The sequence below is a fragment of the Patagioenas fasciata genome, chromosome 4, assembly GCF_037038585.1.
Source record: "Patagioenas fasciata isolate bPatFas1 chromosome 4, bPatFas1.hap1, whole genome shotgun sequence".
Lineage (NCBI taxonomy): Eukaryota > Metazoa > Chordata > Aves > Columbiformes > Columbidae > Patagioenas > Patagioenas fasciata.
In genome coordinates this window covers 74,180,069-74,197,157 of record NC_092523.1, presented here as the reverse complement: position 1 = coordinate 74,197,157, position 17,089 = coordinate 74,180,069, and the positions used below count along the sequence as shown (strand labels likewise).

The 17,089-nt window shown below is 38.1% G+C and overlaps 1 protein-coding gene across 1 annotated transcript in view; it reads right to left on the bottom strand.

Annotated features, from left to right (window-relative positions):
* Positions 1-17,089, bottom strand: part of COL25A1 (collagen type XXV alpha 1 chain) — a 304,703-nt gene that overhangs the window by 73,487 nt on the left and 214,127 nt on the right. Inside the window, exons 13-14 of the mRNA XM_071808204.1 lie at positions 8,306-8,332; positions 5,590-5,634 (exon numbers count right to left, since the gene is read on the bottom strand). Of these exons, the coding sequence (XP_071664305.1) occupies positions 5,590-5,634; positions 8,306-8,332 (72 nt within the window). The remainder of the gene's footprint in view (positions 1-5,589; positions 5,635-8,305; positions 8,333-17,089) is intronic.

Genomic DNA, 17,089 nt, shown 5'->3' with positions numbered 1-17,089 from the left:
GTTCCAGTAATTTCTTTGATGACAGCTTTCACAGAAGAATGCTGCAGACACATCAGAATATTTTTGCTGTTGTTTGTATGCTATAGAGAAATCGCAGGGTCCCAATCAGTGGAATAATGATGTATTTTCAAACAGATGTGCTTTAATGTTGTTTTTGTTGCCAATAACGGGGAAGGCTTTAACAGGAGCTAACCTGTGGATGAGGAGCTGTCACTCGCACCATTTAAGTTCCACATGTTAACTCCAAATGTACTAACAGGCACTTTGGATTCTCAAAAGCAGCAGCAAAGAGCAGTTGCTGTCACTTCTATAATGAATTAGAAAGAAGACTGTTCCATTAACACACTGCAATGTGAAGATGTGACTGAACGAGTTATGTAGAAGACCACCATTAGCTATTCAAAACTTTCTGATAATTTCCATAACTGGCTTCAACAATATGCCTTGAGGCTCAGTACTGTTTGGATTTTTCTTCCAATGAACATCAGGGCAAACAAAATGCTAACATGTCAAGAAGAATACACCCAACCCAGCTATTCAGTGCAGGCGTTTCAGATAATTCAAAGAATAACCAGAAGGATATTCCTTTGGACAGAACTACAAAGCACTTCTGTTCAAGTGCTGGCACTCTCCAGTCTGTATTAACTGTATAACTGTATTAACATCAGCAGACTGTCTTTCCTGTATTTGGGCAAAGAACATCCTTCAGCACCTTGCTCAGTAGTAATAGTAAGTGTAGTAATTTCCTCAGATACTCTCCTGATAGGGGTAGCACTTATGCTTACACTGAAGCGAATCTGAATTTGATGAGCACTCAAATGTGTAGAGCACTGCTTGGATTCAGCTGCCAATATGAGAAAAATCTGTTAATGCAAACTCATAAAACCTACTTCAGAATAGGTCTGGAAATGTATCGCCCACCAAAGTCCATACCAAAACAGTCAAGGCAGTGGAGAGCATGCTTCTCCTTACGGGTGTGCTCTGTGCCCTGGAGGCACAGACCTTCATACCCAGAATTAATCAACTAAATATAATGTGGCTAGAGGCCCCAGCTTTTCTTGTTTGTAACACCAAAACAGCCTGGAGCTGCTGTTCTGAAATAGGTTTGATTTTGGTGAGACGTGTAACTCTGTCTACACCAGCTGGTTGATATCCACCTCACCCTGAGAAAGCCTGTCAGGATTGCTATATTTTTCATTCACTAGAATGTAATCAGTTTTAAGGATAAGGAAACACAAGAGGCCCCCAAACCTAATCCAGTCTAATTTTACTCTAAAATACATAAACGAGGACAGAAGGGGAAAAAAGTGGTTTCTCAGACATGTAACTGTGATTTCCATTTCAAACCAGGGTTGAATTACTTTCTTTCAACTTGCTGTTTGCCCCCCTCTAGAGTAACGTCAAATTGTTTGCTTAAGAACTGGAAATCTCTCCTGGCCCACTCGCCAGCTGAAATTAGGTGGAAAGGCTCTTCAACACAACTCAGCTGGCCTGCAAACCTATCTGAGCATTTGTGAACTATACTTAATGATGTTTTCTTCTTTTATGCGCCTTTATTTGAAAAAAAAAAAAAAAAAAAAAGAGCTAGTTCATACATACCCTTCCTCATTTGTCTAAAGCAATATGATGATACAACTTTTGAAATGTGTCCCCTACATAGTACAGTACACACTGATGCAAAAAGACATGTGAGTTAGAGTAATAAAAAGCCTGAAAAACGTAACAAGAAATATGGACACCCAGACTCAAAGCATACTGGTAAGAAGGGAAATTCTTCTGAGATCTACTAAATTGCTGTTGTCAAACTACTGAGATGATTCTAAATGAAGAGATCATCTCCTGACTACACATTCTGTTCTCAATACACCCTTACAAAAAAACCCCACAAAACCCCAAAACAACCAACCAAGTACTAAGTAAGAAAAGGCATATCACAGAAGAAACAGAGTAAGGGATTTACGCACTCCAGACAAACTCCTATTTAAAACAAAGAGACTTAGTTGCACAGACTCCAGAAACTGGATTCCTTCAGGCCAAATGCAATCCTTACTTAGGGAATGTCCTCTTTCTTCCTTGTGTTCTTGCTGCAGTCAGTGGGAGTCCTTATCAAGTCAGTATCATTTAACGAATACCAGAATATGTATTCTATACTTGCACAGTCGAACTTCTCAAGAACCCCTTTGTGGCCATTTTGACATGATTGTGTAAGGATCTGATATCCCTAGATCACTGTAACCTCATGTCTCCGTGTGGGTATGAACATTTTTTGTTCTGTTTGAGTGCCTGAGAACATCTTGCCAGGGATGGAAATAGGGAAGATTATCTCCTGTAGCATTTTGCTAGGAAGTGACCTGCTACAGGGTGGATTGCACAACAGACTGCGAAGGAAAGGCAGCACTCAGAAAGACTCTCCATGCTATCTCAGAAGGTTTCTGTCCATCCCAGGGACAACACTCTCTCTAACTGCAGGTATTATTAGGCAGCTCCTTTCCAGTTACTGTTCTCAACAAGATAAGCAGAATGTGGTTATGGTTTCCCAAATGTAGGACTGAACAAGGAATGTAAATGCCCATGCAAAACTACATGTAATGTTTCATTGGATTTGGCCAAAAAGAAAAAAAAAGTGTGAAGTTTTTATGTCAATGATTTTGCTACTATTCTTAACACAAGAAAAATCTACTAGTTGACAGTCCTGCAAAAACATGTGGGTTGTGTAAAATTACACTTACTCTAATACCTAGAGACTGTCTAAGAGAAACGGCTCATATGTTAAGGGATTAGAAAATTGTTCTAAGTGCATTCAGAATTCATGATCTCATTCCCAGACCTATTGGTCAGACTTGTCAATCGTCTCTCATAATCCACTTTCCAATTTCAATTAAAGAGGTGAAGTGAAAGGAAAAGGAAAATTACAGACACACAAATAAGATGGAGATGACCTAACTGTATTATTCAACTGCTCAAGGAGAAGCAGAGCTACATCAATGTCGACATTCATCGGCTGAAAGATATTTCATTATCCAGATGAGGAATGCATTCACGCACACACTTGATTTTGAGCATGTGCTTAACACTCACTGCCTTTTAAGCTGAGAAAAAATATTAACTTGGAACTTGGTGCACTGCACATGCTGCTGCTTGACAGAGTGAGCTCACTGCTTAAAAGGCTACCAAGACAGTAAGGCTTTCGTAAAGCCTTTTAACTACGTAACTTCTCAAAAGGGGATGACTTGCATTATACATTCAAGTTAAGTTCAACTGTTGTGCAAATCAACATGAATCTGTATGAGTAAAGCCAGGGGTGCTAGCAGCTCATAGTACAGCCCAAATCTTTAAATTCCTACTCTGGTCTACATTCAACAATATCTTCTGTGTCACATTGCACTGAGAATCTGTTTCCTCATACAATTTGGAAGAATGGACCTTTTGGTAGAAAAATATTAGCATGGGAATCGTAGGTTGCACGAAGTTTTCTAATTTCAGATAAATACTACTTCCATTTAGCTTTATTTCTACCATTATTTTCAAGCTAGCAGAACTTGTTATCTATTTATTAAGAGAGATACCAACATTCAACTTTCATCTGCTTAGTCTTATTTGAAAATAACACATGTTCTGCATGTTTGGAAGAGCTTGCTAGTCAATAGCAACTAACAACCATGAAAAAAACCCCAAAATAATGTAACCACATTTCATTTTTATCTGTATGGTTTTTGTCCTGGTATCTATTTTCTATTTTTTTTTTAGCAATTCAGTTATTTTTTTCTTGAAGGTCAAAAATAAAATAGTCCAGCTACACTAAAAGTATGCTGACATCATTAAAAAGGTAGTAATTTCAGAATGTCTTCAAAGTTTTAAATGCCATAAATATTAAAATAGATCAAATAAATGTGAAACCAAAAATTAAAAATGTCAGGATCCTTTTATAAAGCACAATTTGAAGTAAATAAACAGTATTTAAAGACGTATCTGTGTTTCCTCTTTACCAAAGGTTATAGTGTATTTGTTTTCTTCCCCATGAAACATGGTTGCAGGTAAGTCTATGTGGTCTCTTAAAACCAGTCACAAAACAGTCTCGCTGATGCAGCTTGAAAAAGAATATCCACATCTCCCCAAACAATACTTTACTAATCAGATTTGACTTATTTCATCAAGAACCATCTTCTGCGCTCATCTGAGTGAAGATTTCTGGCTGGAGTTTGTGTGATGATACTATTAAAAATAACGCTCTTGGATAAAAATTGAATCATCACTTCTATTCTACTCAATGTGGTTTGCAACTCCTCCCTGCCCAATGTTCTTAAATCTTCCTGCAGATGCAAAGAAAATCGTGCTATAAAGTGCATCTCCTGTGGGTTTTCACTCATACTTTGGTTACAAAAATTGCTTAAATCGTTTACAGCAACGACATCTCTGTTTTCAAGTACTGTCTACCATTCATATTGCAATTGAATGCAGCCATAAAATCTTAAGGAAATAATATCAGGTCTTAATGTAAGTTTGTTTCATAATATTTTCTTATAATTTTTGTGTGTTATATATAACTAATTCCAAATAATTTTTCTTTTTGTTGTTCCACAGTAATCATAATACTCTGAGTATTATTACAGTGCATTATGCTACTAGGAACAATACATCTTTTTTATTAGGAAAGAAGAATTAAAATATTTGAAACATCTTAGAGCTTTTATTCCTACGGTTCTTGGGGAGAGAGGCAGAGGAAGGGATTGTATAATATGATTTGCTACCATCTATTGTTGCTTAAACATGGTGAACAACATTAAACAAATATTTTCATTTTGGTATTCCCTGCAAGTGCTTTTGAAGTTCACTAGGAATGTTAGTACTTGTGAGAACAGCAGATGGATAATATTGTTTACAGTTAGGGATGGTTATTATTTAAACTTTACCAACCAGATTTACCACCAAATCTTAGCAATGCTGTGAAACAGCCCTGCTGCTTCACTGTGACCCTTCCTTATGGAGGGCTGTTCTGAACTACGACTTCACTTAGTGATGGCACTGAAAGATGACACTGACTTGCCTGAGTTGGCACTTCCTATCGGTTGCATTCAAGAATATTTCTGTTTGATTTATTTCTCTGCATTTTTGTCCCCGACTTCAATCTCACATTATTCTCCACCAGTGTTTTCAGTCTCTTTTTATTCTCTATTTATAGGTTGTATTAGCAATGTATCGGCACTGTATAAATACATGGTATCAATATAAGTGTTTGCAGCATGGGACTGATTTAAGTAAAAAAAAAAAAAATCTGCAGAAAAACTTAGTTAGTAAATACACTGTCTAAAGTTGCACACCATTAATACGCATTTCTCTCTGGAACATGTCAGTCATCATCAAATCTGAACATCAGACTTTCAGCTTAATTAATTACATTTGCTGCCTGATCAAGTAAAACAAGAAAAAATTACTTCAAAGCACAAACCAGATTGTACAGTCTTTTCTATGAAGACAATTTGAAACCACAGCTATGAATGCAAGGTTGCATATTGTTCATGTGAACAAGCCCTAAGTATCTTTAATCAACTACATAAATAATGGTAGTGCTGACAAAGTCAGTGAACTCACCACTTGTCCATCTCTCCCTGGAACACCAGGCACTCCAACAGAACCCTGTTGGGAAACAGACGTTGGCATTTAGCAAATTAAACAGGTCATGAAACCTTTCATCTCTTAATACAGTACTTAGAAATAACAGTGAATACTTACTTATTATTACTGCAATAAATTATTCAAAACCTAATTTTTATCCAAACTCGTTTTTTCAATTGACATTTTATACTAATTAGATATGTTCTCATGTTGTACGTTTTAATGACTGTCCCCCCGCTCCTCCAGAAGCAAGCTTCAACCTAATGGTTGCTTTGTAATGTTGGGGATGCTCCACAAGAAATTTTAAAATTAAAATTCAACTCCATTTAATGCTCTTGATAAATTTTAAGACAGATACTGCACAATTCGAACATAGCACCTGAACAAAACCATTAATGCTTCAAGAGGGATGTTTCAAGCTATTTCAAGGCTTTTAAGACATAATCTGCAACAGTTCAGCCCAACACTGCAAATTACAGATACCCTTTTAAATTGCATCAGTATTACTGCAATCCAAAAGTCACCAATGGCCAAACACAAGGAGCAGACAAAGAAGGAAATCAAAATATTAGCACTGACTTGTGACATCAGAGGGATCTTTTTACAAAGCTCTCACACTATGAGTTTCTGTATGATTGACAATTTTTTGAAGAAACTTGCACAACTGTTGGTATGGATGTCCAGTGAAAACATGAGGCATGAGGAAAGCAGGACAACTGCAAGGGCTTACACAGTGTTCTCCTCTTTTTATATAATAAAGGTGTTGCTCAGCAAGGAAACCAAAAACACTGTTTTTATTATTGATTTACAAACACCTTAACAAATACATGGTAGCTATTTGAAAGGCTGGCAGCCTAGAAAAAGGGCAGGGAAAGGCAGAGATTCTGTCAGCAGTGAATGTGCAGTTTTCCAGGACCCTTAAAACAAATAAGCACCGTCTGAACCCCCTTGTGTCCCGCTTTGTCTGTGTCCCAAGAATCAGTGCATGACATTTCTCCCTCTATTCATTTTGGTTAGAGGTTTCGCTAGAAGTGGTCTCGTCAAAGGGCACCAACACCCAAAGGGAATGCCTCCAAAATGGAAGCACATGTTTGTCAATGAATAGAGTTGAGAAATCCCATGAAACAAGAAAAGTAAGCAGCTCATGAGGGCCTTAAAAAACCTCCAACATTTGAATGCCCAGGAGGCTGCAGAGCTGCAAATCAGTAAGAAATAATACACTGGCATCACACTGTGTCTCCGTGACCCAGAATGCTCTCCCCTTAGCATTAAAGCTGCTACTTTCGGCATTCGTGTTGCCTCTTCTTGCTGGATGCAGGGTCATGATTCCTAGACACTGCAATGAGGCGCTAGTGAACATTTTCACATCTTCGTGTAAGTGTTCCAGAAAACTAGAAGACAAAGCTCAGAATGACATTAAACCATCATCCTCAATAGCCTATCTTGTTTATAACAGTTTCTCCTCTCGGTGACAGTCTTCTATAGCTACTGATTTTTCTTATGAGACTTGGGATGTTAGAGAGTGTAAATAAAGCTGATTCTACCATGCCAAGTAAAAGTTTATCAGGTATTCAAAAGCTCATTGTCATAGAAGTGTTACCGATGCTGTACAGATACAATACCCTCCTCTCTGAGTCTTAGGGTATAATTTTATAATGGCAACTTAGCCATGAGTACAGCTTTCAATTCCTGTGATGCCAAACGTGAAGGGTCGTCCTCTCCTTCAGCCTGCAAACTCTGTACAGTTCACAGCTGACAAAATTCCACCAATTTATATACTGTGGGATTATATTTTTACATAGCAGTAGGTTTTTCTTTCTTTTATTCAAAGAGTTTCATTTGAACAGATGCAAGCAAACCCTCACCTTAAAGCATATTATCTCAGAAGAACGAAAGAGATGGCATCCTTCTCACATGTTAATACTACTTATTCCTTTCCTCTTTCTTTTTTTCTTTATACAAATTAAGCCTGTTTTATTAAATATCTTCCATAAAACTTTTTGATCTTTTGAAATCAGCTAGAAAATAACTTACCTTGGTGGTGTGTGGATGAGATGCTGGGAAAGTGCCACTTACTAGCAGTGACTGCTGACACGATATATCTAGGACTGTTTTAGTGGTGTAATTCCATAAATCCTAAACTCACTCCATCAAACTGAGGCAGTCAGCTTTAATGAGCATAAATAATGCTGAAAGCATTCCCAGGAAGTCAGGTCTCGGGTTACTGAAGGAACAGGAAGACACCAGCAGACCACCTGAACACCACCAGCCAACACCATTTATCAGCAACACCTATGTCCTTTGTTTCTTCTGGTCATTTTTTAAGTCATATGGCACTGATCTACTTGACTAAGGACATGCATTCAATCAGAAACTCTATCTCCCACCCTTCACGACGTTTTAACTTCAGTTTCCTAGTCATACCAGCGCATGAATACGAAAATTATAGTGACCTTGTCACCTGAAAGTTAAGCAGACAGATTGAAAACAGTCTGCTTTGCATTGCTTGAACTTCCTATAGTGGGGGAAATTAGAAATCTGATGTCTCGTATTATATGGCTTCATTTTGCAAAAACAAAATTCAGAGCTGATTTAATGCTGTGTACAGTAGCTAATTCCATTCACCTTTTCTGCTTGCAATTTGGCACCAGGAGAAATAATCACTTTCACAGTATTGTTGTTTATACTATACCTTTTGTCCTGGAGGCCCCTGAGGTCCCTGCAAAGGGAAAACAATTCAATTAACATTGCAATTCCAGCCAATTTAAACTGAAACAACCAATTAAAATTGTCTTATTGAGTAAGCATTCTGATACTGAACTGAAACCAGCTGATGTTTTATAGATCAAGAAAAAGTAAAACTTTATTCTCAAAAATGCACAATGGATCTTTTATCTTCTCTTCTGGAACTGACCTAACTACTTACTGGAAGACTCATATTTTCCCCCCTTCTAATCTTTTCTCTTCCAACCCATCTGTTTCTTTTAATACTGACAAATCCATCAGCATTAAGATGACTGTGGTTTTTCTCTTTCCAATACCAGCTAACAGCCAGTTGTGTGTCCACAGTAATATATCTGCTCAGCAGCATAAAACCAAGGTTTAGGCAAACATGTATTTTTAAGACCGGAAGAAGCATAAGCCTCGCAAACTCCTTACCTTCTAGAGATCAGCATACGTGACTATGTTTTACACAACACGTGATCTGTGCCATCATTTCCAAGTTAAGAGAAAAATCATTAACAATTAACTTCAGAAATCATTAAGAATGCTCTTGGGAATTAAAGAATCACTGTTTTGTCCCTGTGACCTGAGAGGGCAGGAAGAGATATCTCAATTCAGGAAACCTTCACTGCTTAATGTTATACAGAAGCCAAAGTCTCATTGATATCATAGGAACCATTTCTCATCTGCAGTCTCTGAAGTTCCCAGGGTTTTTGTGGCCACAGGGGCCACAGGAGAGGGGAGGCAGCAGGGAAATAGATCAGCCAACCCTGGCTTTGACATTTTAGCATTCTGTTTTGGTAAGAGCCAAACCACGTTCACTGCAGGTCTTACGCAGTCTTTTCACCGTGTCCCTACTACGGGTGCTGGTGCTATATCAAGCAAGCTGAATTCTGAGCCCATGAACATGCAAAATGAAAAGTCAAAACCAGAGAACACAAAGCCTTCTGATAGATGAAAGAATAAAAGAAGAGTTGATTGATATCAGAACTGCAATTATTCTGAAATTTGTCTTGAACAAAAGGATTGCTGCTTTCAAATGCAGAGTCAAGTTTATTTTCAAGGTAGTGTAAAGTTAGGCAGAATCTCCCCATTGGTAGATGCAGGGCTTGTTGGAATACTGCTCTGATACAACTTTAAACTGCTAACATGGAAAAGCTCCACTGGTGGTCACTCTGCTGACAGTCCCCAACAATACAGCTACCTTCAAGCACTACGCTTAGAAAACCAATTGCAATTAAAAGCTTACAAGGGATACATTTCACAATTTACACAGGATAACAAGTGCTTCTTACCTTTTGAATGTTCAGACTGTAAAATGTAGCTGAATAGGAACAATTTTTCTTTAAAGCATTGCTGCCTACCATTGGGAGAGAAGTTGAAAGCCCCTGGAAACTTAGCAGCTCATCTATTAACAGCTCCCATCCCTCACCTACATAAGCCTGCCAGCAGCCACTTAAACAGACAACCCCAGATTAAATTACTAAGAGAAAATGACTTCAACCAGCTGTAAAACACTCCAGAATTGCTGTAAAGTACCTATTTTCCACAAGTTACCTACATTCTCTAAACAGTGCAAAGAGGCACACTAGAAAGATAGAAATAAACAAGTACATACAATCTTGGAGAAAGAGAGGAAGGGATAAAAATTAAAGGATAAAATAAATGAATAAATAACCCCCTTAAGTTCATTTCCAGAGGTATACCTGATAGCTTCTAGAAGAATCTATACAGGAAACTCAATATGATCATGTGGATTTTTTTTCCCTGATTATTCTATTGAACTGGCCAGAGTGCTGTTTTGCCCGCTTGACGAACAGACAGTAAGACCAGCAACCAAAATGTCTGTGTTCTGAGACAGGAGGCAAGAAATACATGCAGATTTCCAGCCAACTCCTTACATTGTTTTGGTTTGTTCTTTCTTTCTTTTTCTGTAACTGTGCCATGTTCTGTAACAGCTGCAGTGCTGTACTGGCCCAGCCATTTGCTCCAGTACAGCCAAAGAGATGTTTTGCAAATGCAGACTCAGTTAAACTTCATTTTGGACAACCCTTCTGTCACGGGGTCCAGGCAGCTGCTACCACTGCTCCCATCTCATTCCCCTCAAGCCTGAAGCTTCTGAGTGACCAGGTACCTACAAAACACACGGTAGTCTTCACTGGTTGAAGGCTGGGTCTCCTACCACAGATAAGATATTGTCACTCAGTCTCTGTCTCTGTCAACCCTGGGAAAATGAAGGAGGTAAAACAAAATCCTTTATGACAAGAGCTATAGAATTCTTTCACCTGCCTATATATATGTATGACATCTATAACTGTTCAACGAAACACTCTGTAATAGTCTAAGCAGATAATGTTGACAGTTACTGTTTGTCTTTCGCCTGCATCATCAGAAGCTTCCAGAGTTTCCATGTAGGGATGGTCAGGATCAACTCCTAAACCATTTAATTAATGTTAAAAGCTCATTTTATGAAGATCATCTAGACTTCAAAGATTCCAGTGGAAGTTCATGAAAACTGTCTGGATGAAGTGACTGCTCTGTTTCTCTGGAGTTGGAGAAATATTTGATAGTTACCTAAATACTTAGGAAACTGGGTAATCAAGAATAAACAAAAGTTTATAAAAGTCTTCTATCCGACTGTGTTTTTAAAAGGTAAAATATTTTCACTATGAATGCCATGCTTAAATCATTGTTTTGTGAAATCAAAAGACCTCCAGAGCTTGCCTCGTATCAAATCTTATCATCATATAAATTACCAAATGAAGTTGGATACTTCAGTTGTGCCTTGACAAATAACTATCTGTAATAAATTAAAAAAACAACAACAAAAACATAAAAATACTGACCCAAATCTAGTTAGAACAAATGTTCTGAGTCCAGAATTCTTTCCTAGATCTCTGTTCTAATATTACAACTGTATTTTCCATTCAAGCTTATTCTGTTCCTTATGCTTTAGCAAGCTGCAAAATAAGAAATAATTCTGCCCTGTAAAGGTTAAAGTTGCAGTTTCATGGCACAGTAATTCAGGTGTGATACATCAGCAGCAGCCTCTCAAGGTGCTTTTGCATTCAATTTTTAGTGCATCTGTTGCTTAACATTCAAAGAAATGCGTGAAATAGAAAGTTTGGGCATTTTCAATTTGCAGGTCTGGGGTAGCTGTAATGATTTGTTTTACAAGGTATCAGAGTTCATGGACAGAGAACACAAACACCAAATGAAAACGCTTAACAAGAGCACAATAAAAAGTGTATGTTCTTGCATACTGAAAATGTTATACAGCAAAATACATCGCAATGGTGCAATACACCACCATACAAAATCTCTGTATTGAAAGAAAGAAAAAAAAAGTCAATTTTTTAAAAACTTCCATGGTTCCTATGTATAGTAAAAGCTCTTTGTAACTAGAAGGCGTCTGGGAGGTACTGTTAATATATCTGTATTTCTATGGGACAAACCAAGTTCTATGACTGTCCCCGAGAACACATATTTCCCCTTCAATGCCTATAAGAATCATTAAATATTTAGAATAGAATCACAGAATCATTTTGGTTGGAAAAGACCTTTAAGATCATCAATGCCAAACATTAACCTACTAGTGCCAAGTCCACCCCTAAACCATGTCCCTAAGTGCAACACCTACATATCTTTTAAACACCTCCAGGGACGGTGACTCAAGCACTTCCCTGGGCAACCTGTTCCACTGCTTAACAATCCTTTCGGTGAATAATTTTTTTCTAATATCTAATCTAAACCTCTCCTGGCAAAACTTAATGCTGTTTCCTCTCATTCTAACACTTGTTCTAGGGAAAAGAGACCAACCCTCTCCATGCTCCAACCTCCTTCCAGGCAGTTGCAGACAGCGATCAGGTCTCCCCTCAGCTCCTGTTCTCAGGCTGAACAGCCCCAGCTTCCTCAGCCGCTCCTCATCACACTTGTGCTCCAGACCCCTCACCAGCCTCATTGTTCTTCTCTGGACATGATCCAGCACCTCAATGTCTTTTGTGTAGTGAGACTGAACACAGTCTTCAAGATGTGGCCTCACCAGTGCCAAGTACGGGAGGGAAATCACTTCCTTACTCCCTCAAACCAATTTCTTTACCAGTGTAATGGCACAAAGAGCTTGAGAAGGAAACCTGAACCAGGAGAGGTACATGAAGAGGAAACCACAGGTTTCATACAAAGTATTCATCTGCATTTCAGCGGAGCCTGTGTTCAACCCGCTGACCCCACTTTCTGTGCGTAACGGCCACAGGATGTAATTCTGAAAATGTTTCCCTGCATGGTTAAGGAGTGTTTCATAAAGACTGCAATTTCTAGCACACTAGTATTGAAATGTGCAATGCTTTAGTATTGATGAATCACCTAGATAAAAGAATGACCAGCTAAGAAAACAGATGATGGGAAACTTCGTAAAAGTTTTGATTAAGCAGTGCCTTCCTCCCATGCTATCTACCTTAAATGATAAAAAGAGCTGCAATAACTATTAATTAGTGCTCAGGCAGAGCTGCTTATCATCATTCTCTTAGTCATTGTTGCAGAAACCATTACAGAGGTTACAAATTGCCAAAGACTATTTTTCCTGAGATTTCCTGCAAGTTAAGGCAAATGTAATTGTATTGGGGAAGAAAAGAATAGTTGTTGTGAGAGGCACAGGCTGAGAACTTCCATTTCCTCTGCTAGTTCTTACTAAACGTTTGCAGCTAAACAGCTTAAGACAAGCACCTTATAAAATTTACTATGCACATGCTACCAGAAGGAAATAAAGAAGGTTGTGGCAGAACTCTGGCATTAAAACCAAAATCACAATTAGTAGTTTCCCAGGGGAGCTATGAAGATTCACACCAGCTGAGGATCTGGCCTTGGCCATTGGCCTGAAAGGCTGAATTGAAGCCAGCAGCACTTCCCAGTCAGTTCTGCCTGGCCCCTATGTGTTCATTTTGTTCATTTTAACTTAGAGATGAAAAATTAATACTAATTCATTTTAAAGATGTGACATTCTGCAGATTTAACTGGATGGTTACACTTTTCCAGTGTCTTTCACAGAAATGGCAATATGCTTTGGAAGAACATGCTCATACTGAATAAGAACTAAAAGCAGTAACATTAGGTCTCATTTTCTTGAACAGATGCCCAGCAACACTAAGAACAAAACTGCTAGTTTGGAAAACAATACGTCTTAAAGCAGAGGGATTTTGCATTCACATTAATCATTATAGTACAGATTTATTTTGCAAAGAGACATCTTTACCTGAATTCTCTGGTTATTCTGGACTGTTCTGGCCACACAAAACATCTGTAAAATTACTTACCTATTTTTAAAGCCAGTTTTAAGGGATAAAATAATATACAGGGTTGTTTTTATTTTCAGTGAGAAGTGGTTGATTCATACACGGAACATGTTACTTCTTTTCCAAGGACTGAAAACATTGCAAATTTTGATCTTCGAGATTTTTATTACTATGCATTAGTTTAAAATACTTAAACATTAAAACAACAAAAACTCTCTCATGTGGAAATTAGAAACAAGAACATTCCATGCACACCTTCTATCCTATTGCAGTTTATGAATCTGAAAACGTCAGTCAGTGTCAGCCTTGGAGATTACCCAGCACTGACTCACTGTAAGCTGTTACAAATAGTCTGTTCCAGAAGTCCTAGACCTGGGTAGAAAGAATCATAAATGATTTATGATTCAGTCTGAAAATGAGAAGATAGAACAGAAAAAGTCTTGTATGGTATTTAAGAGTCCTTATCACCAAGAAGAGAACACAAATGGCATAGGAAGAATTAATTATGAGAGGCAGGACACAACTTTCACTAAAAAGTTTTAAAAGCCAAGAAAACTACTGGCTTTTTAACTTGCATAGCATATATTTTGCTAGTTCCACATAAAATTTCAGAACTTAGTCCCTTTGGTCAGCCCACTGGTTGGTCTCCCTCTGAATTCTCTTAATCCTTTCTGCACAATGATACCTTCAACTCTCGTAGAAAGCAGATCTGTAGTGCTTTTTAAGGGCTGTGGAAACCAGAGACAAATGAGAATTCCTGAGAAGTCAGCACATTTACATAGTAAGACCATTGCAGTCTTGGACCTGACAATATTGTAAATATTCAAAGATGAATTAAGGTATGGGAGTGATTAGAAGCCTACAGTGGAAACATCTAACTCATAGGAATGGAAGTCATTCTTACATTCGCTCCTAAGTTTAAAGATGTGTATGGCCACACATTTCTAACTTAAACCTAAGATTTCATCTCACCTAAAAAGAAATTGAACTGTCTTGGCTTAAAGAGAAAACAGATTATTCCTGAAACCAAAAATTAGGTTCCTAAAGTTTTCCTCTCACCACCCTGCCCCAACTCACACACACTTACATTGGGAATGGGGAAAAAGAGAAGCTGTCTTCAAGGCAAACTTCCCTTATGCCCCGAAGATAGGTTGAGCTCTCTTGTGCCAAAGCACTTCTCATGCCAGAGAACTCAAATATAGTCATTCACTGTATATGGTCCAAGCAAATCTTCCCTGCCTGAGAGGGGGAAAGGTAATTACTGCCCCCTCTTTTTTTTAATTGACACAGAACTTAATTAAAAATGGAGAACATGGCAGCAGATTCTCAGTTGGAATAAATTGCCATGTCTTCACTAGAGCTACTGTATTTCCTATTTCACTGACAGGAGAACACAAACATTATCAGAACTCCAAATGTATTAAAATTATTTCAATGTTTTGTGAATCAAGATGCACACTGTTTGAGTAGGTTACAAGTTATTCGATGTGCATAATGGGCTTGTGGTACATTCTGAGACACAAGCTGGAAATCACTGTTATCTCATTATCTGCGATCTTGTGCTCTTCAATAAATATATTCCATTTCTTATAAGAAGAGGAAATAGAAAGCTAAGTCATTTCAAGTTGTGCCGTTGTTGCTTCATAGGCTAAAACTGAGTTTACCAGCTCTATCAATAACCTGTCAATTCATCTAGAAATACCGAGGTGTGTTACTGAATACAGGTGTTAAAAATGCTTTTGAAAGAGAAAAGCTTATATCCCTGTTACTATAATCTAATCTAGAGATCAGGATTGCAGGTCTTCTTTACTTGAAGAACACCATGGTATTTAAAGCTGCTAAGAGTGTGATCCTATAGGCTACAAATAGTCTTCAGCTTCCACAACCTTCAGCAACTACATCCAAACTACAGGGATTGTTTCACAGCACCTGGTGCTCTTCTTGGCTGTATCCTGCCTCCATCCTGGACCAAGAGCCAGAGTACATGCCACAGCACTTGCTTCTACCTGGAAAGGGCCTTGGACGTGTAGGTAAGTAGAAAACCATGGTACATGTCAACAAGTGGACCTCTGAGATACTTCAGACTCTTGGTGTGAAAAAAAGACAAGTCCTTACAAAAGAATTCCTGCAGAATTAACTTAGAAGCTCCTCTAGGCAGAGATCTCCATTTTCATTTACTTTGAGAATATGTAGATAATGCAGAAAAATAATTTCAGTTAGGCAAAGGCCTGTGTTCTCCACAGTAAATTAGACCTATTTTCTCTGGCAGCACAATTTTATAGCATACTTGTCGGAAAATCAGTCATTTCTGCAGTAGTGTCTCTGTTTCCAGCAGGGAAAGAGACAGATATCTGAGTGCAGATATGCATGATGGAAGATGTCATAAGCAGCTAGACAGCACCTGAATAATGGTAGCACTTCCCACAGGGAAGAGAGTCTGGAAATCTTTACTGGCATAAAGAGTATGTCAGAAGAAGCAAGAAAAATAAAAAGAAATTAAATATCTCCCTGATACTCAACTTAGCATTTAAGCTATCACACGGGCTTTTAGAGTAGGCATTTGGAGCTGGAAATTAATGTAATCTGGGATCTTTCTCCAACTTAAGTTTGCTGATTTGATTTTTAGAACACCTTTTCTCCCTATTTAAACACATCTGCCTTTGGAGAAACAGATCAGTATCTGTTCCTTAGTTCTTATACACAGATGGTTACTTTAGGACAGTGGAAATCTTCTAAAGACAGAGACTAAAAGGTGACATACTATGTTTTGCTTTAAAAGCTCTCCTTGATTCTGTGATCCTAAAGATCTGGTCTTGAATAGAAGGATGGCACTGTTGTAGAATCTCAGTGAGTTTTGTCCAGTGATCAAATAGGAGAATATTTCAAATAAAACAAAACACCCCCCCTGCCCCGTGTCCTACCTGTTGCAGCTATAATTAACAGGTCCTCAGAAAACAAAAGGACAGAACAGAAAAGAATGCCAAAACATGCTAAAACACTGGGTGGTACCTTTGGGAGGCTTCGATTTTGTTAGACCATTATCTCAAAATGAAAAAGTACAGTACTTTAACTGCCTGATCATAGCAGGTATTTCCAGGTCTAAGAGTCTTAGCTTTTTCTTCCAAAAGAGATTGAATTTTGTCAATTCAAAATGTTTTGCAATTTGTCAAGGTAAAATTTCATCACACTTGTTTAAAACTTCACAAATTCAAACAGATAGCAATCATATCTGCACTGATTGCTGAGCCTATAATCTTCTTCCTCAGAAGCATTCAGGAATCAAAAACACATGCCACGGGCTTCAATTCTGTCAAATCTCATAAAGCTAAGAGCGACCATGAGTGTTTAGGGATATCTTAAGGGGGAAAAAAACCAATCCAAACCAACAACAAAAACACTGCATGTTTCACAGTTCTGGGAATATGTGACAGGCAGAAACCTCTGATGCCTTACCCTGTGGCTGA